General features: G+C 40.9%; 2 protein-coding genes and 1 long non-coding RNA gene across 3 annotated transcripts in view; 2 read left to right on the top strand and 1 right to left on the bottom strand.

Annotated features, from left to right (window-relative positions):
* Positions 1-3,189: 3,189 nt before the first annotated feature.
* LOC306753090 (sodium/hydrogen exchanger 2-like) lies at positions 3,190-11,744 on the bottom strand. The gene is made up of 13 exons (XM_079236927.1): positions 11,625-11,744; positions 10,855-11,180; positions 10,112-10,249; positions 8,940-9,190; positions 8,104-8,321; positions 7,270-7,469; positions 6,984-7,073; positions 6,834-6,904; positions 6,565-6,732; positions 6,102-6,207; positions 5,014-5,130; positions 4,837-4,930; positions 3,190-4,102 (listed from the first exon to the last, which is right to left on the bottom strand). The coding sequence occupies exons 1-13, from the start codon at positions 11,695-11,697 to the stop codon at positions 3,732-3,734; spliced, it is 2,223 nt and encodes a 740-aa protein (XP_079093053.1). The 5' UTR covers positions 11,698-11,744; the 3' UTR covers positions 3,190-3,731.
* Positions 11,745-12,813: 1,069 nt separating this feature from the next.
* On the top strand, positions 12,814-23,312 carry LOC306752822. Its single transcript, XR_013771230.1, has 3 exons — positions 12,814-12,935; positions 18,930-19,004; positions 23,193-23,312. It is a non-coding gene; the product is annotated as an uncharacterized lncRNA (long non-coding RNA).
* A 6-nt stretch (positions 23,313-23,318) lies between these two features.
* LOC306752821 (inositol polyphosphate-4-phosphatase type I A-like) overlaps positions 23,319-26,755 on the top strand; it is a gene marked incomplete at both ends in the record, with an annotated part of 15,656 nt that continues 12,219 nt past the window's right edge. The window contains 7 exon segments of the mRNA XM_079236626.1: positions 23,319-23,433; positions 24,024-24,068; positions 24,246-24,364; positions 25,141-25,257; positions 25,527-25,606; positions 26,302-26,413; positions 26,657-26,747. Of these exon segments, the coding sequence (XP_079092752.1) occupies positions 23,319-23,433; positions 24,024-24,068; positions 24,246-24,364; positions 25,141-25,257; positions 25,527-25,606; positions 26,302-26,413; positions 26,657-26,747 (679 nt within the window).

Raw genomic sequence — 26,755 nt, 5'->3', positions numbered from 1 at the left:
CTTTGCGTCTCAATTTCACAAAAATACTCCTTGAATCTGATCAAATAAAATCCCTAAAGCTGCGTAAAGTTTCCCTCCCGACTTCTCGGCTCCCAGTGGACCAAAGCAGAAAGTGATGCTGAAGGCTGCAAAGAGATGCTCTTCCTCGTCGTTATTGAAGGTTCACCAGAGGAGAAACATTCAAATACATATCTTGTTTTTCCTCCTTTGTCTCTCTCTCTGGCAATAAATGCTCATCTTCAGCTCTTCTTCTTCTTCTTCTTCTTCTTCTTCTTCTTCTTCTTCTTCTTCTTCTTCTTCTTCTTCTTCCCCACTACAGCGAGTGTGTGCTGCTTCATATGCAGCTGACAGACAGTTCATAAACCAGGATGTTTGCCAGTGCCTCCCACATACCAAGACGCTTCTTCATCAGCATGCAAATGCGCTCGAGGCAAAGATATTTGCAGGCGTTTGGTTCGAGCTTTTCTACATCTGAAGCCGTCGTTCTATTTCAAAAGCGTCTCGCAGAAGGAGGTTTAGCGTTCGGATGAAAGATGTTTTGACAGGATGTTCACGCCGATGTTGAGCTTAAACTTAAACAGCCTGCTGCCGTTTGTTACATTAAAAAAGCATCAAAGATAATTAGCTTTATGGGAAAAGAGTAGATGTGGAAGAGAAGACAGAATACATGTGTTATGTATTTAATGCACAGGTGGAAGAAGTACTCAGATCACTTATAAAGTAGCAATACAACAGAAATATTGTGTAGAAATACCCTTCCATCCTGGATCAATACAAGTTAAATAAAATAAACAAGTCTAAGCCCTGCATTGAAAATGTTTCTTATGTAAGAGTACAAAAGCAGTGCTGTCTAAATATACTTAAAGTACCAAAAGTAAACATTCTAACTGCGCATAACGGTCCATTTCAGAATAATATTTATTATATTGTCGGATTATAGTTGATGCATTAATGTATATATTACTTTAATGTTGCAGCTGGTAAAAGTGGAGCTCATTTTAATTACTTTATACACCTTGTGAATTTACCCCCAGGTCTCTGATATGTTTTCTGATTTATTTAGTCTATTTATATTAACACGTGGACTTAATTTGATGCCGTCATTCATTTTATTTTATTTTCATCCATATGTGTGCATGCACGTTAAGTCTTTCCCAGAATTATAGTTATCTGTTACAGTAAAATGTTGTCGCCATTAAAAATGTATGGCCATGATTTATATTTGATGAGCTGGCTATATTTTCCATGCCACTGATCATATTTATTGTACAGTATGATTGCTTTCATTCGGCACTTTTAACATTAGAGACTCTCACCGACTCAGTTTCTATTGCATTTCCAATATTCTATTTCCACATCTTTATTGATTTGTATCGAGCTGATTGATTGTTTTGTTTTTTACCATGTTTACGTGTTTAATATATGAAGAAAACACGTAGTTTTGTCCTCATACTGTCTCTGCTCTAAGCTCTGTCTGAAAGGAATTGTGTTGCGAGGCAACAGCTTGGTTCCATGTTTACTTCCTGTCAGCTGATTCATCATCACCATCATCATCATCATCATCATCATCATTCACAAACACTGCAACAGGAAATAAACTGGGACACAGAATATACATACAAAACTGTGAAACAGTCATTCTTTAAATATACATGTATGTGTATTTAAATAGCACAATAAAAAAATAGCTGCACATACAAACAATTATTTAGGATTTTCTGGTGAGGATTCTTTCGGTTAATATATTTCCATATAAAAACAGTATTATGTTCTAATTTCACCATTTTGAATGTCCCAACTTTGTGTTATTTGCTCTCATGTAAAGTTGTGTTTCTGCATTAAAAACTGATTTCTGAAGAAATATTTTCTTTGTTTCAATTTGTTTATTAGAAGTTGTGTATTTACTGCCCTCTATCTTCATGGAGCTCGTTTAATTCTGTAATCTAATTTGTTGCATGCAACGCTTCAAGCGACTTCTTCAAATTAAGGCATTAACTATGGTTCTCTAATCTTTACATCAGGAGTTATTAATTAGACTTAACTGGTGGAAATAAAAAAAATTGCTTATACAGCATTTACAGTAATTGTATTCCTTGTTTGAATGAGTCTGATGAATGGATGCCCTATGCATAACATTTAACAAGTAATAGCTCAGTTATTCATCCAGTAAAAATGCAGAACTTTACATGAAACTCTGCATGATTCATTCCTCTCAAATAGAGGAACAAGAAATTAGGTATTTACATTAAATGAGTGGATATTTAGTTAAAATCCTCTGTTAAGATGCAATGAACCCATAACAATGAACAGACATGAGAAAAATGTCTGGACACAGGAAATATAAATAAACTTACTGAGGTGATTTTCAGTAAATAATGAAATGCAATAATCACAGTGGAACATCTGCCATTGGGGAGAGTTTACACTTCAACTAATGAAAACTGTTGTTCCTCGTTAGCTAGTAAATGCTAAGACTTTCTTTCTTCTTTGAAGGAATGCGATAAAAATGAAATGCATTATTATTATTATTAATAATAAATGCTAAGACATACAATGTGTTTTAATTTCCTGCAATCATGAGTACACTGTAAAAATCTCTTTATCAAGAATTTATTGTCCTCGAAGTGAATCTTCTGCTTTTATTTCAAGTATTTTTTGTTTTAGTGCAGCAACCAGCCGTATTGCTTAGATACAACACAAAGATAGAAATTATTTTTAAAAATGTAATTTTTTTGCAAACTAAATGCAGGAAGATAGCTTCTTTGAACGCCTTCTTTTTGAGCACATTTAAGAAATAGGATTGTCACAAAGCGCTGTAAGGAAGAATATATTGTTTCCAGCTTTAGCTCTTTGTGCCTGGCAGATAAACAGATTTAGAGATGTAAACTTTGAAAGATGATGCCGGGTGTGGACGGCCGTCAGAGAGTCGGATGGACTAATAAAAGAGGGCATTAAAGCCAACGAGAGGAGAGAGTGCTCTCACGTCGTCTCTCCTGAGTTTAATAGTCTGTCGGTCTTCTGACTGGTTTCAAATGTTCTGGTTCAACGGTGGAGTACAATACTGAAATATAACTCCACGTCCCAATGCATCAGGGGATGTAACTGGATCCATATCCTGAAGGGAATCTACTTTGTTTTATGTAACACTGAAGGTTAGACAATAACAACACAATGATAAGATGAGGAGCAGGAACATAGTTTATGACACTATGGCAACAGTTAAATTACATTTAAATAAGTCTCACTCAACTAAAATATACTTAAAGCACTCAACTTTACTTTGGACCCTGATTTCGTAAAGTCTGTTTTGGACACTTCCTGGTGTCCAGAATCTATTTTTTAAATACTGTACTCGATTAAATAAATGAGGCAAACTCACTTTTAGTCTCATTACAGTATTTTCAGCAACATTTGTTTAAACAAATGTTTTAAAAAGTATATTTGAATATTAAAAAGTAAACTAATAACTCTGCTGACTCCCATTTATTGGCCAATACCACAAAAACACACACAAACATGACATCGAAACACATAAAAGCTGCCGAAAAACAATGGTGAGAGGAAAAATAATGTCAAACCTCAGATTCATCTCACCAGAAAAGATGATGCTTTGTACATTGACATGAATAAATAGTTGTTTTAATTATTATTTTCATTCATATTTTGACCTTTTGTGTTTCTAGTTTTTATAGTCCTGCTTCATTGGAGCTCTTCCTCTTTGTAAAAGTCTGTCATCGTCTCCCTGACCCCGATGACGAGTCCCTGAGCAGCGTCTCATTTGCTCGGGGGTCCAGGTTCTCGGGGGCCCAGCCACGAGGTGGCGGTAGCTGGGGTGGTCGCACTGGTTCAGAGTCCGCGGGGTCTCCTTCCATGTCTACCCGATCCGAAAGACGCCTCTTGGGTGCCTTCCTGCCTCGGGGACCCTCCAGACTTCCAGGACCCCTCTTGTCCAGAGCTTCCGCCCCAGGAGGTGGGGACTGTGGTTGGGACGAGGCGGCTGGCTGTCCTGCATTCCCCGCCTCCCGGATGGTGTTCAGCGTCCTCATGGGGACGTGAGAGCGGGATGAGGAGGTTGAGAGACGGTCCACGTCTCCACTTCCACCTAACACAAATATGTTCACTTCATTTAACCTTTCTCTTGTGTTAAGGTCGGCACCGACCCGTTTTAGGTTTTAAATGCATAAAAGAACCACATGTGTTTACTGCATCAAGGCTTTTTGACTTTGTCAGGAACTTCTTTTTCAACAAAAATAAAAATTTGTGTTATAACCAAACAAGATTTGCTTGATTGGTTGTTGTTTTTTTGACCTTGCAAATCAATATTTTGTGTTATGACTTGTTCTGTTTTTCACTTTGTGTTTGTATTAAAGTTATATTGCTGAAAAAAAAGCCTTTTTAGCCTTTTTCTTGAAGTAAAATATATAAAACAAATGTATTTAAGAGATGTGTTCTAATACCCCTCAGTGATCAGGTAACACAACAACCTTTTATGTATTTATATGATTCTCTTGAGGTTCATTTTACCTTTTTTTAAATTGAAATCGAGGTATCCTGACAAAGAAAAGGCCTAGAGGCCCACACCAAAAATATTAAAACATACAACAATATGTTTATGGATAAGGAAGCCTATCAAGTTAACCAAGAGATGTGAAACAAATTGGATGATAGATCATTGTTTTCAGTGTATTTTACAGCTGATTTAAGACTCGGGTCAAAACCGACCCATTAATACAAGAGATGCTAACAGAAAGCTAACACAAGAGATGCTAACAGAAAGCTAACACAAAAGATGCTAACAGAAAGCTAACACAAGAGGAAGGTTAAACGAGTCCTCACCGGGACTTCGTCTTCTGAGGGCGAAGGCGTTCTCCAGATCTCCTCCCGGTTGGAGCGAGTAGTACTTCTGAGACTTGGGGATGTTTTGTGACGGCTGGAAGAGGAGGAAGAGTGAAGGTCAAGCAGGTGGTGGAGTTAAGTATCGTTCACTTAATGTTCTCTGAAACAGAAACCCACCAGGTCGCGGAAGCTTTCAGCGCGGACGCTGCGTCTGATGCTCGCGTGGCGGCGGATCAGAATCTCCCTGGCTCGGCTGTCGTCGGGCAGATTGTATTTGGTGGTGTAGCCCATCGTCTGGAAAACATGTATGACATTGATGTCTCCTTCATCGCACTGTAGTTCATTTTTAACTCAATCCCACATACACCGTCCCAACTTAATGAGCATTTTTTAAGGATGAAACAATATGTTTGTGACCAAAAATATGCACATCTTCACAAGCAACAAATCTCAGTCAGGGCCTCAGTCTGAGCGCAAAAGAGGAGAAAGGTCAGAAAGTGTTTAGAGACATTGCTCTGACCCACATTTGTATGTGTTGCATTAGAGACACCAAGTGGTGTAGAATGTAATTGCATCTTTGTTTTATTATAACCTTTGTGTTGTAGTAATAGATGCTAATCGCGATTAGCATTTCACCATTAACATCAATGTTAAAATTAGCTTAGACGCTAACTGGTCAGGAGAGTCTCATGTTAATGGCTACTTACTTTTCTGGCATGATGGCTTTATGCTAAACCATAGCTTTATATTCATGTATATGGTCAGTTTGTAAGGTCATTTAATGTTGTTTCCACATTTTTACAAAATCAAGATTCTCATGAAAAACCCCAAACTCTCCTCCAGATTCCTGGGTGTTTATTTCAGGGATCTGCTGTTAGCTATCTGCTAAGCTAACTTCTAGAAGCAAGAGCAGAATAGACATACAACAGAATAATACAGTTTTATTCTGACTTGTGTTTCATTATTTCTGACCAATTAAAAACCTTGCTCATTCATATTTAATGTTATTGCTTTAAAAGGATTAAAAGATTTCAACCAAAGGCATCTGAGCACATTAACTGCATCGCTACTAGTGTTTTATTCAAGGTTTATACAACTGTCAAAGAAAATGAAAGAGCATGGGAAATAAACATATTGAGGTCATAATGTCCATAAAATAATCATAGAACCTGAAGTTAATGGGAATTTAAGTGGTAAAACAGTGTTAAATCGTATTACAAGTATAATTGACTCTTCAGAAAGGTTTCTCTGCCGGTGTTTGTTACCTTCTGTCGGATCTTGTACATGTTGTTTGACAGGATGTCGTGCATTTTCCTCACGTCAGCAGCCAGGAACTTCCTCTTGGGTCGAGTCGCCTCCTTCCTCTCGTCTCTGACAGGAGGAGGCGAGAGCAATAAACAAAATGGAAATGTAAACGCTCTTGTTCAGTTATTGCTATCGACATAAAGATGGGAGAGACAGCATCATCAGCTGGAGCCAAATTAGATTTAGTTACATGCATTCAGCTGATGCACTCATGCGGTTAGGTGGCAGATACAGTTTCAGAGAGATAGTCCATCACTAATAACTTTTATAATGCAGTAATAAGTACTACTTTTGGGTTGCCAGGTTGGGCGTTTGGGTTGCAGAGAAAAAAATGTATATTGGCTATTGGCATCTTATAGAAAAGTATTTTTTTTTTCCATTTGACAGAAAGATCTTATAATAAGGACGTGATGATGAACGTACTGCAGAGAAATGATAGACGGCGCCGCGCTGAGGTCCCCAATGGGTCCATCCAGTAACCCGATGGCGTTCTGCAGCTCCAGCTTCTTGTACAGAGCCACGATGCTGGACTCGGCCCGGTTGTCTCGGATCAGGATGCGCCTCAAAACGCGATCGTTGAACTTCTTGAACCTGGCGGAAAGACAAATAAATAGAGACTTGTTGTCTACTGAATCTGCAGGAACTTTCCCAAATTTATCTCAAATAAACAAACACTAATAGACAGGTCCTACTTGTCCTTCCAGTAATAGTGGCTCCATTGCCCACACAAGTCCTCAACGCCACTGAGGACGTGCTCCATCATCTGCACAAAACAAAAACAATTAGTGTAACTCACACTTGGACTAAACTAAAAAATAAGAAAGAGTAAGGAGGAGACTTGCCCTGGTGTGAACCTCCCCGTTGATGTTGTTCAGGTCCTTGTTGGTTTTCCTGATGTTCATATATTCTACTATTGGACGGATGCTGATGCCCTGAAAAGACCAATTATTAGAGCTTTAATTTTGTGTGTAATTAATGGTTTAAATTAAATGTATGACCAAATTACTATTACATAAACGATCAAATGTCAACGCTAAATACATGTCCCTTTAACATGCTTATAATAATACATATTGGTCACTTTCAATCTTCCAATAAATAATATTATAAAGCAGCCGTATGACTCACCTGTAGGAAAACGGTGAATATGATGACGGCGATGGAAGCCGTGACAAACAGGTTCTTCCTGTTGATGTTATCGGGTAAGGTGAAGACCAGAGCGAAGCAGATTGCCCCTCTCAGGCCTCCGTAGGAGAGGCCAAACTGGTCCTTGAAGTTGAGCGGGATGGTTCGGAACGGATTGATGATCTGGGTCAGGACCAGGATGCCTGCAAGACATTTGGGTTTAAGAACGGGACTTTTGGAGGGGGACAGGACTGACAACTCTACCTTTTGAAAACAAATCTATTGTTAGGCCTCTGCTCGACAGTTGCATACCAAAACCAAAAAGGGTGTATCTCTGCAACCACTGAGGCTGAGAATAATGTTGGTGTTATAATAAAAGTAAATGAAGTAAATGAAGATGACACAGAAAAAAATTAAAAGGTTTCAGGTCCGCCTATAAAAAAAATCACTTTCAGGATGATTATTCCTTTGAAATGATGCAGCTGTAAGGTCCAACTCTAACCCAAATCATAGCTCAATATGTGAACATTCTCTCTGCAAAGGTTGACTTTGATAAAGTGAAGCTGTACAAATTTAGAGGGTTTAGTACAGAGAAAATGTAAGCGAGGTCACCAAAATGGGCATTTGTACACATCTGTGACATTTTCATTTTGAAAACCAAACCATAAATTTCACTTATTTCACCTTATGGTGTTCAATACATCCAAATACAGCAGTTTTGGGCTATTTTTTTCATAAAACAAGCTATGATTTAGAGTTTTATATAACAATCGCTCAGTCTGCCCCCCCTAGGGGTGGATTGGTTTTTAGAAGGTTGTTAATTTAAGACCCGCCCACCAATCCCTCTCCAGATGAAGGCGAACAGCAGCGTGAACAGGATGTAGGCCCAGTTCCACTCGTGCTCGGTCGTTATGGTCACGACGCCCAGGAAAAAGAAGATGAGGGTTTCGGAGATGGTGGCCAGCATCTTGACAACGTGGCGGATTGTGGTGCAGGACCTCTGGGAAACGTTCTCCTCCACGTAGTACTTCATGGTGACGGCACATGTTATAAGGCTGCAGGGAGGAAGGAAAATATATTATAAGCAGACAATAATGACTTCTATGATGAAATATTTTATTTAGATACTGGCCTCCACGTATTAGTAGAGTTATACACGTTGACAAAGTGAAAAGTGAAACTACTTCTTACGCTAAATAAGCAAATTAAAAACCCATCGGCTGATCTGAAAAATGTAAATGAGCTCTTGAAACCTTTTGCCTTCATCTCCTTTCCTCTCCTGCTCCAGAGGCAAAGTTGTGCGACCACCTTGTCAACCTTCGTGAACGTGAATGACAGATCGGTCACATGACACTTTGAACTCTGGAGGGTTTGGAAAGGTGGACGAGCAAGTTTTTCAAGTTGCACGAACAAGAGGGTTGAGATTAGTATCTTATTGTGAAGCAGTTTCTTGGCTCGTAAAGAATCTGATCAGCTCTTATCTTAGCTGAAACTCTTTCATCAGTTAACTCAAGTTGGCAAAAAAAGTGATCCTGTTTTAGGGTTTGTCTGAATAAAGGTACTTATATTGGAGTGTTTTCACATTACGGTATCAATTCTTTTATGGAAGTAAAGGATCCGAACACTTCTTCGGCTGCTTCCTGCGTAGATGTTTGTGTTGGGCCTGAACTCACGCCATCACGCTGGAGATGGCGAAACACTCGGCCACCAGGTACGCCAGGTAGCTGTACATGAAGACGAAGAGGGGCTCGATCTGACGGACGTTGTGGGTGAAGCGCGTGGTGAACGCCGCCATGAAGCCAAACAGGAGGCCGAAGAGGATGCCGCCGAGCGCCACCACGAAGAACCGCGCCGTGCCCACCAACACATCCGTGGGTTCAACGACGGGCAACGCGGCCAGAAAGGTGAACATGTTGTAAAGCACCTGGGGAAAGAAAATGAGTTTAACACAGCAGGTGTCCATCAAGTTACTGCATGTGAACAGTTCTCACACAGTTGTGGTCCAGCAGGTTGAACCAGTCGAGAATCTGAACCAGTTAAACTAATGTTGAAACTGTTAAAACACAGGCTGATGGTCATGTGCCAACATGAGTCTGACGCTTTTAATACACGCTTTTCTTTTGGAGACGTGAAGACAATCAGTGCCAGAAAATGTGACGGGAAACTTGGCTCCCAATTGCGGGCATGTTTCCACTCAACAAAGAGGAACAGGCCAACGAGAGGGAAACCTGCAGGTCTGCTGCATGTTGACTCCCTCAGGCAAGACGATATTCAAGCAGAGAAACGTTCAGCCCCCAAAAGTCAAAGAGTCTCTTCCCGCCGCCAGTATTTAGTGATCTATTCCCCCTCTTTCACTCGATAAAAGTAGACCAGCCTTCAGCTGAGGGGTGCCTTGCAGAAGGATTCAAAGGTTTCTCACACGCATATTTGCCAGATAACAAATCTGAACACATAGAAATGTTTTTTTTTTGCATTCAGTGAACTTTCCGAGGGTATTATTATCCTTGGGACTGTGCATTCATAAACATCCATAAATCCACTGAAAGAACGCTCCATATTTCTGCAGAACTCATCCAAGAATCATCACATTTTTTAAGTTTTCTAACTGGAAACACTTTTGAGGATGCTTCATTGTAGCCTAATACATTACATCCTTGTATTATACCGTAAGTTTGCTATGTTCAGATCTGTACCTACACCCATATTGAAACACAACTCTAAGAGAAGCTTTAAGACCAGGAGGAGACTATATTACATATATTACTATATCCACTCATCTCATTAGTGTTCCATGACTTGACGCCCAAAGCGATCTATTTTTCTGGAGCACATTTCCTGTTCTCACCACAGTGACGGCGTCGTTGAAGAGTCCCTCCCCGAATATGACGATGTACGTCTGCTCGTTGACCCCGATGTCGTCGAACACATTCAGAGCCGCCACGGGATCCACGGTCGAGATGATGGAGGCGAACAGCAGGTTCTCCTGGAGAAGAGTGAGCGGCGAGCAAAGGTGAAGACCAGATCCATCACTTCCCATTTTCTGAGACACTAAGGAGGCTTTTGATCACATGACATGGCCTTTGTGAGCAGATGAGTACTTGTTTATTATTTACTTATTACCTTGAGGAACAACAGCTTCACATCACATGCACACACGTGGTTAAAAAGCTCCTGAACAGCTGAACTAGATCTTTAGGTAATATCGATTTCACAGCTGCTGTTTGTAAGTTCAAGAATTACATTTTCCAATTTATTGTGTGTTTGTTTTGATGCAACATTTGAGCTATTTACATCACATTTATGCTTTTTATTCCTAACATTTTTAACCCAAAATGCCATGAAAACAAGGAGGAAAATCCCTCAAAAGCCCACAGACGTAGTATGATGACGGGATTTCTTAGTTTTGTTGGTAAACGTAGTCGTTTGTGACATTCTCAGCCCACTGAAGATCGCATTAGAGAGATAGTATCTGGGCCGAATTCCCCTCAAAAGTTACAATATTACAAATTTGCTCCAATAGGAAAATAAAAGCTAAATGACATACAATCTTGCACGTGACCTTTGACCTTTCCTGTGCATCTAACTGACCTGCAGGTTGATATCTTGAACTCCAAACACCTCGAACTGGCAGATGGCGAAGAGGGAAATCCCGATGCCGACGCTGTTCCACAGGGTTCCCACCACGGCGTACCACAGCACCGTGCCGATGTTCTCGAAGAACGGCCTCGTGGGCATGAAGTAGCCGTTGTCCAGGACGATGAGCGGGAGCATGTAGAGGAAGAAGACGTTGGAGTTGAGGACCGCGGGGGGCTCCTCTTTCACCGAGTGCATGATGGCGCCCACGATGAGGCCCACGGAAATCAGGAGGCAGGACTCCGGGATCCAGATGGTGATTTTATGGTAAATGTGGAAACCTGCAGAGAAAACGATGAGAAGATTGGACTCGTGTTCTGGACGTGTTCCCAAAGGTTTAGGCTGCTGTGATGCATTCAAAATGTTACCAAAAGTAAAAAAGTATTAGGGTCAAAATATACCAACGGTAAAAGTACACGATCATGAAGAATGGCCAATGTATGTATCATCATGCATCCCCTGGGCATCAATGAAGTTTTATTTTCATCAATAATGTCACATAGTCATTTATTTGTTGAATTTATGTTGTATTATTTATCAGAATCTAAAGAGCAAGTAATGAAATAAATGTAGTGGAGTAAAAAGTTCAGTATTTTCCCTTAAAATAGTATCAGAAAACTTAACTAAATATCATACAAGTGCCTAAAAAATGTGTACTTAAGTTGAGTATGTGAGTACTTTCGACCAGAAAGTGAAACAAACCAAAGTGATGCATCCCCACTTACCGATCTTGGCGAAAGAGGCCAGCAGCACCCATAGGGTGAACTCAAAGGGGACCTGGATCCGAGGGTAGTCCATGGTGAACACGGGGAGGCGGGCTTTCTCCTCATCGGGGAAAGGCTGGGCCTCATCCAGTACGTTGGGGAAAAGTTCGACACCGGTCTGGACTTCCGGCTGCGCTGAAGGTTTTGATTCCTGGAGCTCGCATTTTCCTCCAAGGCAGCAGCAGAGCAGGAGGAGGAGAAGCACGGAGAAGACTCCTCTCATGGACCCCATCTCCACTGGTCAACACAGAGCTCAAGTAGTTCCACTGTGTCTTATTGAAGTCCCATTGAAAGTCTATTGTGCAGCTTCAGCAGGGTGTTGCCATTCAAAACAACTAGTTGTCATTTAGGCCGATAAAAATAACCTCCTTTACTCCAGTCCATGCCCAGAGCAGGTAAATAGCAAAGTCTCACGTGAAAAAGGAGTCATTTAGATTAAATGAAAGTCCTCTTTCTTGAAGCGTTCCTAATGGGATCCTGTTTGAGGTGCAACTCAGCTCTGGTTTCAACTGTTGCAGAACCTGCTTGTCTCTTCACCTGTGTGCCCTGCCTTCTGGGTGTCGGCCATTAGAACCACATGTTCTTGGTGACATCACAAAAAAAATAGCTGTGGGCGATAGTCCTGCATTTACACAAATCCAACTCTTTAAAAATATGTTTTTATAGTGAATCAGTGTTTAAATTCACCATAACAAACATGGAAGCAGCTGGTTTATGTGCCAGTATTGGGACGTGTAATACCACATTAATTCCACATGATGGCGATAAACTTCAACTCTACTTTGCAAACAGTATTGGGATGTATGGACATCTTAAAAGTTCAATTATCATAATTATAAAATTCCATATTATCATTTTTGTTTGTAGTGAATAGTATTTAGCCAATAGCAGTACACGAAATTATATATTAATATGTAAAATGTACAATATTTGCATTAAAACAGCAATATAAAAATGTATAAAAAAATGTAAAATCTAAATAATATTTAAGAGCAGTACTTCAGTAAACAGTTATACGTTGTTTTTAATGTATTTCTTTCATTGTTTTGAAAAAATATCTACGTCGTGCGTACGAGCGAGCCTGCGTGATGACGTCACCGACGTGGCGCGCAGGGGGCGTGGTCAACGCTGCTGCCTGCGACTGCAGCCAGAAAGAGAGAACAGTGCGGCACTTTGTGGACACACACTCCTCTAAACTGTTGACTTTTCATCCGACAAAACGGAAATTTCGGCACAACACGCCGCCGGACCGGCACGTAGCGGGTTATAACGGTGAGTTTGAACTCAGAATACGAAGCTTTGGCGGGTTTTGTGGCCACTCATGTAGGTAAACAAGAGATATTGTGCACATATTGTTTGGCACGTAACTTATAAAACACCGGAACATGTTGAGAATAGCAGACTAACGCCAGAGCAGGACGGGGCAACAACTTAACAGGGCTGAATATGGGTTGTAATGAGGGTCAAGCACCATTTTAATATGCAGAATAATCCTCTGTTGTGACGTATTCAAACGTGAATGTGTAATTGTAGGTGTTTCCTTGAGTGTGGCAGGCTGAGAGACACTGCTGCCGCTATTATTACGTAACACAACGTCACAGGAAAGGTCTGCATTTGCCCTCAAATGTGTGTATTTATTGCCACGTCATGATTGTGACATCCTTATTTTATGACATGGCATCCTAAGCCTGCAAAGCATTACACACACACACACACACACACACACACACACACACACACACACACACACACACACACACACACACACACACAGATAGGTCTTTATTTCACTGTGCAATATGTGTGTGTGATGCTGACTGTGCATGCACACACACACACATGTCCTGTGTCTGTTTGCATGTTGTCCACACATTTCACTGCAGTCTCTCTCTCTCTCAGAGTGGTTTTGAGTTTCGCTGTGCAAAGAGTCAAGGTCATCTGGACGTCGATTTCCAAGAGCTGAGGATGCTCTTTTTAAGAGGAGGAGAGTGACCCGCCCCAGAGCGAGGCCCTTAGTGGGGAAGTTTTGAGTCAGGAAGTGAGAGTTTTGAGCAAGGGAACCAACAACACTTCATAATTTGAGAGTTTAAAAGGCTTTGGCCGCCTTATTTCACTGCCTCAGGTGTCATCACATGACTTGATTTATAGTCATATGTTTGGGGATTACACCATACTAATGCGGCCTATATGCTCTCTCTCTCTCCTTACTCTAAAAACAACATGGCAGTCACTTCTTTGTCACTGAATCTCCTTTTTCTTGTCTTAAATTCAACAGTTGGTCAACAAAAGTCCGTCTGCATCATCATCATCAAACCTCTTCTTCTTCTTCTTCTTCTTCACGCAGAACCAGGAAATATTCAGCATTTTTTTTTACCGGTTATCAAAATAGTTGCTGGTTAATTGTCTGTCAGTCAGGAAATTAGCTTGATTGAGCCGGTTTCAGATGGCAGGCGAAGCATATTTTATTGTTTACCCACTCAGATCTGGATTGATGAAGTGTGATGTGTGTGTGTGAGTGTGTGTGTGTGTGTGTGTGTGTGTGTGTGTGTTTGAGGTGACTCATCAAACCCACTCGGCTCCAGATCATCCGTGTCTTCCTCTGCCTTTCTTGCGCTCGTCATACACACAGAGACGTTTCTCAGTAGCATTAGTCAGCCGTTGGTCTCGTTTCCTCGTCTGTTTTTTTTAAAAGACGGAGGATGAGAAAGATGATGAGTGACATGTGAGGCGGATCGGGGTCGTGAGACGTGTCATCCTCTTTAAACCGAAATGGATCGGTTCATAACTCATCGGTCTCGTCGTTATGTTTTGAGCAGGAAGCAAAACATCTGTCAAAATGCAGATATGCAGTCGGCTTGTTTCATAAACACAAATACGACAACAAATGCGTTGAAAAATCCATTAATGCAGAATAAAACAAATGGAAATGGTGGCATCTTTATATATTTATTTTGAAATATTTCCATTTGATGAGCTGGAACAGAAATTACATAAACAAGTCATTTTAACAGTTTTACATTTCAGGATTGATTCACGTTGACTTTCACACCAAAACTGTTTATTTCCCATCACAGTAAAAGAAAATACATATTATTTTTCTCATTTATTTGTTCCAAAAAAAAAATGAGAAGAAGGAATAAATGTGCAAGACTCAAATTAGGAATATTGCAGTCAGACATTTCTTCTTTAGGTGTTTTTTTCCACACAATTTGTCACACAATTATGCTTAATTATGAACATAAGATGCAATGCGGATGCTTCTAGAAGCGTGCGGCTGAGAGGGTTTACACACACACACACACACACACACACACACACACACACACACACACACACACACACACACACACACACACACACACACACACACACACACACACACACACACACACACACACACACTCACTGCTGATGCTCGCATGCAACAGTCAAGTTAATTATTGATGAGCTTCTTTCTGGCTCTGGGGGGAAATGGAGAAGCATCAAAAGGGAAAGTGAAACGTGTGTGTGTGGCAAAAAAAGAAGTGATTTATGTCCCTTCAGTTTCTGTGTTCTCCACTGTAAAAAATATTATTATTATTATGTCAATATAGTTAGAATACAGCCTATGATATGACCAGTTTAGATTGTTTCCTGTCATTTAGTTGCAACAGCACAGAGAACAACAAATTCTTCTTCTTCCATGTAGAACTCAAGCAATTGTATTTATTGACAAGTTGAAAACTAATATGCAATCACTTTTTGATAATTGATTACATTCATCCAGGAAGCCTTTAGCAGATATAAACTTGTCCATTGCATTAAGTATCAGACTGTAAAATACCAAAGAAGTCAGATCTGTAATCTTGTTTATTGATTCGATGATTATATAATTCCTGATTTACATCAATATTTTGCCTATTTTTCTTTAGTGAAGATCTGTAATGTCTTCTTGTATTTACACATTTAACATTCTAGAATCCTGCAATAAATCCTCCCTTTATGACCGTTATAATGTTCAGTGTTTGTAGAAGAGATGCTGCTGGTCAGGCAGGGAAAGAGTTAATTAGCCTCAATGTTTGTGAAGCAGCGAACTGGGAGAGAGTAAAGAGTGAGGAAGAGAGAGAGAGAGATGGAAAGCAGGAGGAAGAGGAGTGGGCGCCGGCTGGCTGCAGTCTCTGCCTCGTGACGTCGTCTGCAGCGTCAGTTTGTTTACATCCGTCGGAGGCAGACGTCCTTGGGTACGTGTGTGTGTGTGTGTGTGTGTGTGTGTGTCTGTGTGTGTGTGTGTGTGTGTGTGTGTGTGTGTGTGTGTGTGTGTGTGGGCATTTGGGAGAAAACGCACAATCATGCTGGATGCTACCGAGTTGTCTTTTTAACCAATTGCAGAGTTTGTTTGCAGAGATGAGAGCTCTGGTGATGGGATTAGGTCTGCATGAGACAGACTGCCGTCATATATTTAAGGGCGGCCTCAGAAGGCTGTTTGGGAGAATAGTAAGCGACCAGATTCTGCAGTTTTCCGGCTTTTTCTTCATTAAAAAAAAAAGACATATCCACTCATTTTTTTGCATCTGATTCTTGTTAGCGCCCTCATGAGGCACAGGTATTGGTCCTCTCCGTTTTACCGTTATATATATTCATCGTGGCCCCAGAGGACGTGAAGATTTCCACTCACCAAGTTGTAGTCCTAGTGGCCTATTTCTGCTCGCCTCAGCGGCTGATTCCCCTCAAAGAGTATCGTGTGTCTCCTAAACGCCGGCTGCAGGATGTAATGAAACGGCTCACTACCGAGCGGGACATTAGTGCGCATCCACAGTCTAGTGCTGTCTTTGTGAGGCTGTTGCCTCGTAGATCGCCGACCCTTCACCTGCTTGAAGTTGAAACTGAACCAAGTTCAGATAAATGTAAACCGAAGAAGTGAGAAATTAAATGCACGTAATAAATAAATAAATAAATAAAGCTGTGTCACACCGACCGGTCGGCTTGCCAGAACAGAACAAACATGCTCATAATGTAGCAGGATAACATCGTTAGTTAATAAAAGAGCGTGTGCACGTTTGTGTGACACATCGAGCTTTGTTTGTTTCTTTTTATTTTCCTGCAACCCTGTGATGTTAAACAGACGAATGTCTGCTCGGCACCGTTTGGGGCACAGATGCTCTCATGTGAACAAAAGACATGAAGCAGAGCTCGTTGCAACGCTTACATTCTTAAAGGGCAGCCTTTTCTGAATTATAGGAGATATATATTAGGGTTCTTTGTCTTTTACAAGAAGCATTTCAAACGTTCTACCATTTGCAATCTGAAACATTCGCTCCTCTGTAAGCAGTTGTTGATGATTCATTAGCTGATTAGTTAATAATTTAACTTTTCACTTGTTTTACTCGAGGAACAACACCTTGAAATACAGAAAACATCATAACTTTGTTCCTGAGCAGACGGAAATGTTTCAACGATAATGATATTGATCAGTCATTCAATTGTAAAATACGTGTTGATCCTCTGGCTTTTCATCTTGAGGGCAACATTCTAATTTGGCGTAAAGACCAGAATACCTGCAGGTTGAATGGCATCCCCATCATCAGTTTTGTCTGTGCTTTGATGTTCAGCATGCTAACAGGGCAACAATCAATATCATCGATTTGCTTCCTTCACTTTGTGGGAACTGCCTGCAGTTTTCCATCAGGGAGAATCAAAGAGACTCTGAACACACCGGCTCACTTCTGCTTCCGCCTCTTTAAACAGATTCAGACAGTTTTTAAATAGTTTTATTCAACCCTCAGTTTTGTTTCCAGGTACGGTCTGTGGCAGGAAATCCCCCAGCTATGTGTTAAGCAGCAGCGGTGAGGAACTGGTCTGCGTTCAGTGGCTTTTCACTGGCATTTAAATCATTGGTTTCAATCATTTGCTCCCATGCAGTTGCACTTTCACTTGTTCTGTGAGATTGGTAATAATGCTGCTGGTTTCAAAGTGTAAATATACTATTTAATCCTCTAAACAATATGATTTGTATTGACTTTAAGAATCCTCACTTCTTTACAGGACTGTCTAGTGGTCAAGACTTGTCTTTAGGGTTAAGGTGTAAGTCGATGCATGTACATGCGTACCAGAGATATAAAATATAATAACTCAGAGGAGACGCACGTTACAGATGGTGTCCATGAAGCCAGGTGTTTGTGCAACAGGCTGAAAGCAGACTGAAGGTTACAGCCGGGCGACTCGTTTGAGACACTTCCTGAAACAACTGCAGGAAGCGACGCTCACTTGAGCAAGAAGACACACACACACACACACACACACACACACACACACACACACACACACACACACACACACACACACACACACACACACACACACACACACACACACACACACACAGTGAGGCCTTTACTCTCCTTTTGTGCTTCATTGGCGTGAACACATTCAACACTGTGACAGTGATGAACTTCACTGCAGGGTCTGATGAGTTTAGAGTGAATGCTCTCAATGTAAACTGGGAAGATTTTATATATGTATATATATATATATATATATGTGTGTATGTATGTATGTATGTATATATATATATATATATATATATATATATATATATATATATATATATATATATATATATATAATCTATATCTCTTACTTTGTGTAAATGTACCAGCATTGATGTATCAATAACTGAATGCAATCACAATATTGACGCTGCAGTGTATTTAGGGTCCAAGAAGTTAGACAGTTGGTGATGTGGCTGAAAGTGAGGGGGCGAAACTCAATATAGCTGTGTGTGTGTGTGTGTGTGTGTGTGTGTGTGTGTGTCGCAGGGTGTGGGTGATTCTCCTTTTCATGTGAAAGGGCTACAGCTGCTCCGTCCCTCTAAAGAAATTATTCATGCTTTATTCTAATGCCGAGCCCACAGGGTACACACACACACACACACACACACACACACACACACACACACACACACACACACACACACACACACACACACACACACAGGGACAGAGAACACCTCTGTTATTGGCTCAATAGAGCTACACGGGGGCAAATCTGTTTCTGACGGAACCACACGTCCATCTTTATTTTTGTTCCCGTGGTAGAAAGTGAGTGAAAATGTCCGACCGACAAATACTCCTCGTTTATTTATTCAAAGATTTAAAATTATGTGGACAAAAAACAAAAACAAGCTTGAAATGAATGGTGGAAAACAGTAATAAGTTTTAAAATCTGGACCTTTTTTGCAGAGATCGTTTCTTTCAGAAGTAAAACTGCCGTTTCATGTTTTCTTTTCAGATCGTGAACTTCTGCTACCCGTTCCTCACTGACCCTGGATCAGCTTACATCCTCTTCTCCTTCATCCAATAGACTGTGAGTAGATAAAGCAAAAGATCATTGAGCCCATAAACTCTCTCAGGAAACATCATATTTACAGGCTGACAACTCACACAAAAACTGGCCTGTATAAAATGTAAGAACAGTGAGAAATGTCCTTCACAGTTTTTCCAGATCAGTAACATTTGATATTTTTCCTAAAAAAACAAACAAATAAAAAGTTGCTTTGGCTTTAGTCCCATCTGCTGCCTGTTTATTTAGTTATTCAGTTTGTTGCATATTGCATGAATAGCCTCAAGGAAGAACCGAATTTAGGAGAAGGAGTCTGAGAAGGAGATGCGACCATACACACACACACACACACACACACACACACACACACACACACACACACACACACACACACACACACACACACACACACACACACACACACACACACACACACCTTGGGCTCGGGGAAGCTGTAAAACAGGGTTTCACCATGTATGGTCAAGCAGACTCTCACTCTCAAGAGAGAAGCTTCAAACACTCCCACAATGCATCAGGAGACATACGTCAGCTCACCTCCGGGATCCTCTTCCTGCTTCTCCTGCAGGATCTCGTGAAGCTCGTCCTGTGGATGATGAATCTTGTTTGAAACTCTCTGGACGCGCCGCAACATTTCACTGCGACCTCCAGTGTCAAGGTCACGCGCTTCCCACCCACTTCCACTCCTTTTACTGTTGCATGGACGTAAACCAAGTCACCTCCGATAGTAAAGAACTCAAACATGCAACATTCATTGCAGAGTTCTAATGCAATTATCCAGATTAGGGTTTTTGAGTAATTCAGGTTCTTTTGGTGACTGAATTCTTTACATTTTAAGAGGTTTTTTTTATGTTGTGGAATTTATAATAAAACCTGTTAAGTTAACTTTTTAAATCCCTCCGTAAATGCTATTGTTAGAGGATCTTTAAGCCTATTTATACTCTTAATAATAAGCCAGAATCCACTTTGTGAATCCTGGATTGGGGTTTTATGTGTCAGGAGCTCTGGCCCAGATTTACTGCGGCCTATAGTGTGTGTGTGTGTGTGTGTGTGTGTGTGTGTGTGTGTGTGTGTGTGTGTGTGTGTGTGTGTGTGTGTGTGTGTGTGTGTGTGTGTGTGTGTGTGCCCCAATTCATGTGACACACACACATTCACTGACACGTCGGGCTATATTTGGAGCGCCCTTATATGGCGGCTTTTCCCCCTCGGTCAAGTTTGTGAGCTCAGGTTGACTTCCTCGTGCTCGCTGCTCGTGATATTTTATTTTTGGCATCCCTGGACTGTTATGGAGAGATAGTAAACAATGGCACGCCAAATGACTTGATTGATTTGAGGTGTTAAATCTGTCGTCTGTTGCAGGTCGTGTGCTGAACGTGTGAGGATACACAGAGGAAAACTCAATATAGTTTATTATATAAGGCACAAATACGTCAAATTTCTCCTTTATTGTACCGACAGAACTCAGCCCTGTAACATTAAATAAAGTCAGGATGTTGATCTCCCTAAAGAGCAATGCATGATGGGAAGAAACCCACCTTTTTGATGAGGAAGCTCGTCTTAAGCTGTTCTTTTTGGCTTTGGGAGTGGAAAATGTATCTCCAGTTGGCTGAGATGCTGGAAAGTTCTTTCTAGGTTTGGGAACAAAGACCAGAGATGAGTGAGAGGGAGGCAGAAACACGGCATCTGTGTTTTGTACCTTTCCCAGAAAGAATGACCTATTTTTACCGGGGAAATACATCTTCCACTCAGAATATATTTTGTTTTTTTTATAGGCAAACTAAAGTACTGGAAATACTTTGATGTGCCGCATGCTGCACTGACAGACTTGTTTTAGGGTTGTGTGGGTTGTTATAGATTTTAATTGACATCTCTTAGATTAACTAAACTAACGAACATCATCATAAACACATTTTGCATTGTTTATGAAACTTTCCCACCGCCCACCGCTTTTATTCTGAAGGTCAGGTTATATTAGAAGTGTTAATCATTCCCAGGAATGAGACATCTGTACTTGTGCTTCCATTTTTCGCTGCTATAAGTGCTTAAAGGAGAAGAAATGTGGGTTTAAACCGGCTGCAGGTCTTTGCATAAGGAATCCTATTTTAGAAGCTTATACACATTAGAGGAACCAGAGCCGTGACGACTGAGATCTCTTTGATCCTTTGGATTCACACGTCTGTAGTGATGACGCTCACAACACCTGCAGGAGCAGACACACCTGTAGCTTGTCTTCCTGCACGCGTTGTGTTGCTGTAGATCAAAAAGAACATGTTTCTATCGCCATTCATGTGCAAAGACTGGATAGTTGCCTCTGCAATGCAACGTCTTTGGACTCGTTTCTATTTACTAAACACTCAGGCAGCTAAAAGGGCCCACAGGCTGATAACTGATAAGCACACTTTACAAAGTCGGATTTCAATATAAAACACTTCCTCATAACCCTATGAGCTTGTAGGAGTCTAATAAAGTATGATTTCCCGCCTACTCTCCTTCGGCTTTTACGACTCTGCCGGCTTCCGTGATCGGGGAGGTTACTTAGAACGCGTCACGCGTCTTAAGCAGACATTTATGCAAAGAATAATACCCAGCATGCACCAATCCTAGCATATTAGGCATAAAGGTTATAACCTTTCCATTTTTGAACCGAACGACACAGTTTTCTGGACTAAAACTCCTTTGTAACAGGCCAAGGCTTTGTTTTATTGTGATGTATTGATATTTATAGTGATTTTTTTCCTCTGTAGGTTGCGGCTCGAAAAGCTATTTTGGGGAAATCTTGCTCATATCATGCTGGATGTTCATAGTTATGATCAAAATATGTTATAAATGTGTTTTTTTGTTGTTGAAAATATAATTTTTTCACAAAAATCGGGGCTCAAAAGGTTTTACGGCGTTGCTCGCAGAGAAAGACTTGACTTGCTCGCCCCCCTCCGTCCGTCTGCTTGCTGCTTAACGAGAGGAGATGTTCGGTGCGACAGAAAGAGTTTTTAGAGCTTTGAGCCGAGTTGAAACAAATTATTGTAACTATTTGTAATTTAATAGTTATCAGAGTCCAGCTTCTAACGGAGCTTAATCTCAGAAAAGACAAATGTCGCTGCAGAAAGAATCCAGTGAGCTGCAGTTCAATACAAACGATAACCTAATGACCTAAACCTGAGTTATTGACACACATTGAGGGACTGGAATAGACTACAACGTATTGTGGAACTAGACCACAGCTACCGTCCCTTGCGCTCGCTACCTTGCTGCAAATGGGCTAATTGCTTGTCACCAAAATGGGACAGAGGAGCGACAGCAAGTTGCTTCTCCACAGGCTGAAGCCTTCAGGGAGATGGATCCCAAAAGATTCAGGCATTTCGGGGAGGAACAGAGCAAAAACACTTTAGATTTGTGAGTGTTTTTAGGTGAAAAACTTCCAAAACAAGACGGAGGCGCGTGGATATAAAGTCAAAAAACGCCGACGGAGGAGGAAGAAACTCAAAAACAAAGTGGAGGACCTAAAGAAAAAGCTCCAGTCTCTTAGCAACATCGTCATATGGGAGAAGAAGTAGGCACATAAAATGCTAATTTATAAGTTTCTACGTGGGATGACACACTCGGATGCAAATCAACCCACTGAAGCAAGAAACTGTGTGTATATAAATATAAATATAAATGTGTTTGCATCTTTGCACCCTGATAGCGAGGTAGAAGACCGGCTGCATTACTGATGGGTTTTAAAACTTAACGACCTGTTTTCCTCCTAAACATTCATTCAAATTCACACATTCTGCAGCCGGTTTTATGAAGTTCGACATGTCGCAAACATTTCAAAGTTCTTGTTTGATATAAAATGAGAAACACGTGGTTGGAACATGAACACATGCTGCAGTCTGTGGTGAATGTGAAAATAACTATTGGATCATTTGACCTGATGAGTTTTATACCACTTTCTGTTCTTTGTTCCTTATTTGTCTTCTCCTCATACTTTCCTTTTCACACGTTCACACGGCACATCAATTTATTGGAATTCACGCATGCAAGTTTCAGTTTTTGCCTTTTTTACAGCCGTGATATTTCCTCTTTTCTTTGTGTCACAAATACCCAGAAACAAAGCTTTCCCCCTCTTTGACTGCAAACAAATGTAATGTTGAACTTGAAGATTTTAGATGTCTACTGTTTTAATAATTCAAAATGCCTAATTTCCTCATCTAGATCGGCTTTCCGGAGCAGAACGTGGATCTGCGCCCACAGCGGGTCGCCTCCCATGGGAGTGTGTGACCGCGCGCGTGAGGGTGTGTGTTCAGGCCGCCGGCCGTCGCCCGCTCTTCCCGGACAGGCATGGCGGGGGTCCGAGAGCGCGGCTCCCGCGGCTCCCGCGTCCAGAGGCCGTGGTCGGTGTACCGGGCCAGCACCTTCGAGCTGTCCAGCGAGATGATCGGCTTGGCTCTCGCAGGTGAGGAAAACAAGCTTTTATTCATCTAAAAGTGAAGTAAAACACAAGAAAAACATCCTGATTAGAGCTTATTGTCGCAAAAAAATAGATACAAATGTTTATCTTGTTTTTCAGATTAAGTTTACAATAAAATAAAACTGAGAAAAGACGCAAATCCTCACAATTGAGAAGCGGAAACCAGATCATTTTTGTCATTTCCTGCTTTTATTTCACTTGTACTCGTGATTTCTTAGTATTGTGTACGTCTTTTCTTATTGGTTCCTGTCCCTCATTCTCTCCAATTCTATTTAAATATTATATATTTTACATTTAGATGTTGTGTGTTGATTTCATTATTTGGAGATCTTGTGATTGTATTTTTTGGCTGCTTATACAAGCAATGATTTAAAAAAATCACACAAAGCAAAGCCAGATGTTAAAGCGTTTTAAATAAATCGGGTTTAAGCCATGTAAATATCATTATAGAGGCTTTGAGCACCAACAATTCTGATAAAACCGCCTTGTGGTATTTATAAATGTCCGTGTTGGCTTTAATATCTAATGTATTGTGCGTATCAGATTGTTTTGGTGACGTGTTGGTTGCTTTCCAGGAAACAGTCAGGACCCAGATGAGCCGGTGCTGGAGTTCAGCGTGGGTGAGTCACACTCTTCAGGCTCTTAGCTGATGAGAGTCGCTTGGACTCATCGATTCAGTTCAGATGAGAATTTCTGTCTATTTATCATATATTTCCAGACTAAACAGGGACATATAATGCACATTTAATCTCGCAGAAGGCTGTGTTCATGCCTCTCGGCTCACTTATTTGTTCCAGCCTGCACAGACCTGCTGACTCCGGCTCTGGATCGGAAACCCAACAGCTTCGTAGCGGTGAGCTGCACGACGCCGCCGCAGGCCTTCTGGACCAAGCACGCCCAGACCGAGGTCATCGAGGTCAGACTCCGAGCCCTTAGTCACGGTGTAGGGCGTCATGTGACCATGTACAGGTCAAATATGTGTAATTCTGACTCCACCTCTCCTACGCTGTTACTGGAGATCAGGAGGCGGAGGACGAGAGAAGTGAATACATTGAGCTGCAACCACACACTTTAGGATTCTTTTTTTTTGCCAATTAAACAAAAAAAAGAGTATAGTTTGCCCTCAGCTCGTTGCTTTAAATCACATTTAACTAGAAAGAGACAACACTAGGAATAGTGTTTTACTTTTTTTTTTCTGTATCTTTTAGTTCCTACTGTTATGCATTCTAATGAAAAAGCATCATAATATTGCATTAACTGTAGTTATAATTTAATAAGAATACTATTTATGGTATTTTAAGAATGTCCTTCTAAAAATATCAATAGTTTGCTTCATGAAATGTCATAAAATTGTCTGCGTAACGTCGACCACGTGCTTCTTTAATTTGAGCACAGACCAAAACCTCTTAAGGCAAAGAAAAGCAGCAAAACCCTTGATGCTGGAACAAGACACTGGTTTGCACAAAACATAATGCGAAAATTAAAAAGCTAAAAGACTTTATAAAATACCATCAAATGGTGATAATTCCCACCGCAACAGAATAGTTTCCAGCATAATATACAATGCAACGGTCACCTTTTAACTACCTGAGGGTTTAACGGCATAATTGTAGCACAAAGTGATTTTGAAATCAACTTCTAATTAAACTGGTCCTGAAGTAACGCTACTGGTGTGACTGGTTTTGCCCACAGGGCACCAGTAACCCCATCTTCCTCAGCAGCGTGGCCTTCTTCCAGGAGTCCAACATCAACCAGCAGACGCAGGTGAAGGTGGCCGTCTACGACGTCAAGGACCGCTCGCAGGGAACGGTACGACCCCGAGGCCTGCAGGAGGCTTCATGTTCATGTTCATGTTCATGTTCATGTTCATGTTCATGTTTATGTTCATGTTCATGTTTATGTTTCATATTTAACCTCCGAGTCGAAGTGAAGAGGTTTTCTTCAGTTGGACTTTTTGTTTGCACAAAAGCAAAAAGCTCAGCAGAGACAGATCTGTTCTCTGGAGCTCACGTCTGATAAGAAGAGATACGCAAACAGCTGAGCCTGAACACATACACTAACTCTTTCTGTCTCTATAGATGTACATGTTGGGCTCGGCACTTTTTCCTGTTAAAGAGTTGTTGCAAGAGAGGAGCCACAGATTACAGCTGGAACTGAGGTAACAACTCTTCTCGCTTCTTTCTTTCTTTCTTTCTGCCTCAAGAAAATGCTTTTAATTATTTTTAGAAATAGATACTGAGATGTGACGCGTGTCTTTTAGCGACTTAAAAACCTGGTAAATCATTCAGTTTGTTTATACCTCTTGAGAGACTTTTGCATCCTAATGATAATCCTAGTAGACCACAAAAACACTTCAATCACTTTAATTACTTCAACTGGTGCAATATAAATACATTTTTAAATACATTTGTATTCTATCTGTGTATATAATACTGCTATTGTGGATTCTTTACTGTTTATTTATATTACTTGTTTTTTATCTTATTTTACTGTGTCTCTTGCTGCTGTAATCCTGCAATGTCCCCACTGCAGGACTAATAAAGGATTATCTTGTCTTATCTAATAATATTTGTTATGCCCAAAGTTTAAACTTGCATCTATTACGCTTCCAACCAAAAGAACGAACAACATGCGCGCATATATATATATATATATATATATATTTATTTATTTTAATAATTACAGCCTTCCTTCCCTTTCTTTAAATATGTTTCCTGAAAGGAGAAATCTACGGTTTCGGTACTTTTTTCTGCTTTGAGTCCTTGTAAATTAAATATATTAGTTTTTTCGCAGTAGTAGTTTTTTGTCTCATTCACGTGAAAGAAAGTGAAGTAAATGTGTCTCCGTGGACAGATCAGCAGAGAACCAGCGGGTGGGCAACATCACCGTCGCCGCCTGGCAGACGGAGGAGAGGGCGGATCAGAGGATGTTGGCCGGCCGGCTGCCGGACAGCATCAACGGCCGGGTGAGAGGTCACATGTCACTCCTGCACATTGTTGATGACGAATGAAGCGCTGGAGGTTGTAGTGCTTCCTGTTTACGTGCATCTGTGTGTCGCGCTTCATAATTCTACAATAAGTCATAATAAACATGTCGCACAGCCTCAGAATGACTTGCGTTAGTGGGTTTTGTTCGTGGAGGCGGTTTGATGACTGTGTGTGTGTGTGTGTGTGTGTGTGTGTGTGTGTGTGTGTGTGTGTGTCTACAGACAATGCTGTCCGTCGACGAGAGCCTCACAGAGTCCATGGGAGTCCGGATAAAATACGCCTCGCTAAGCAAAGACACGCTGCTGCGCTCAGGTGCGACC

The sequence above is a fragment of the Taurulus bubalis genome, assembly GCF_910589615.1.
Source record: "Taurulus bubalis genome assembly, chromosome: 21".
Classification (NCBI taxonomy): domain Eukaryota; kingdom Metazoa; phylum Chordata; class Actinopteri; order Perciformes; family Cottidae; genus Taurulus; species Taurulus bubalis.
The sequence above is the reverse complement of the archived record's forward strand: the minus strand, read 5'-3'. Positions and strand labels throughout refer to the sequence as shown.

Bases quoted from the DNA above. Each gene is read 5' to 3' on its own strand.
- LOC306753090 (XM_079236927.1), bottom strand. From the start codon at position 11,697: ATGGACTACCCTCGGATCCAGGTCCCCTTTGAGTTCACCCTATGGGTG. The intron at 6,208-6,564 runs GTACGTTCATCA...TCCTCCTGTCAG, and splicing joins CCGTCTATCATTTCTCTGCA to AGACGAGAGGAAGGAGGCGA. The intron at 5,131-6,101 runs GTAACAAACACC...CATGTTTTCCAG, and splicing joins TGTACAAGATCCGACAGAAG to ACGATGGGCTACACCACCAA.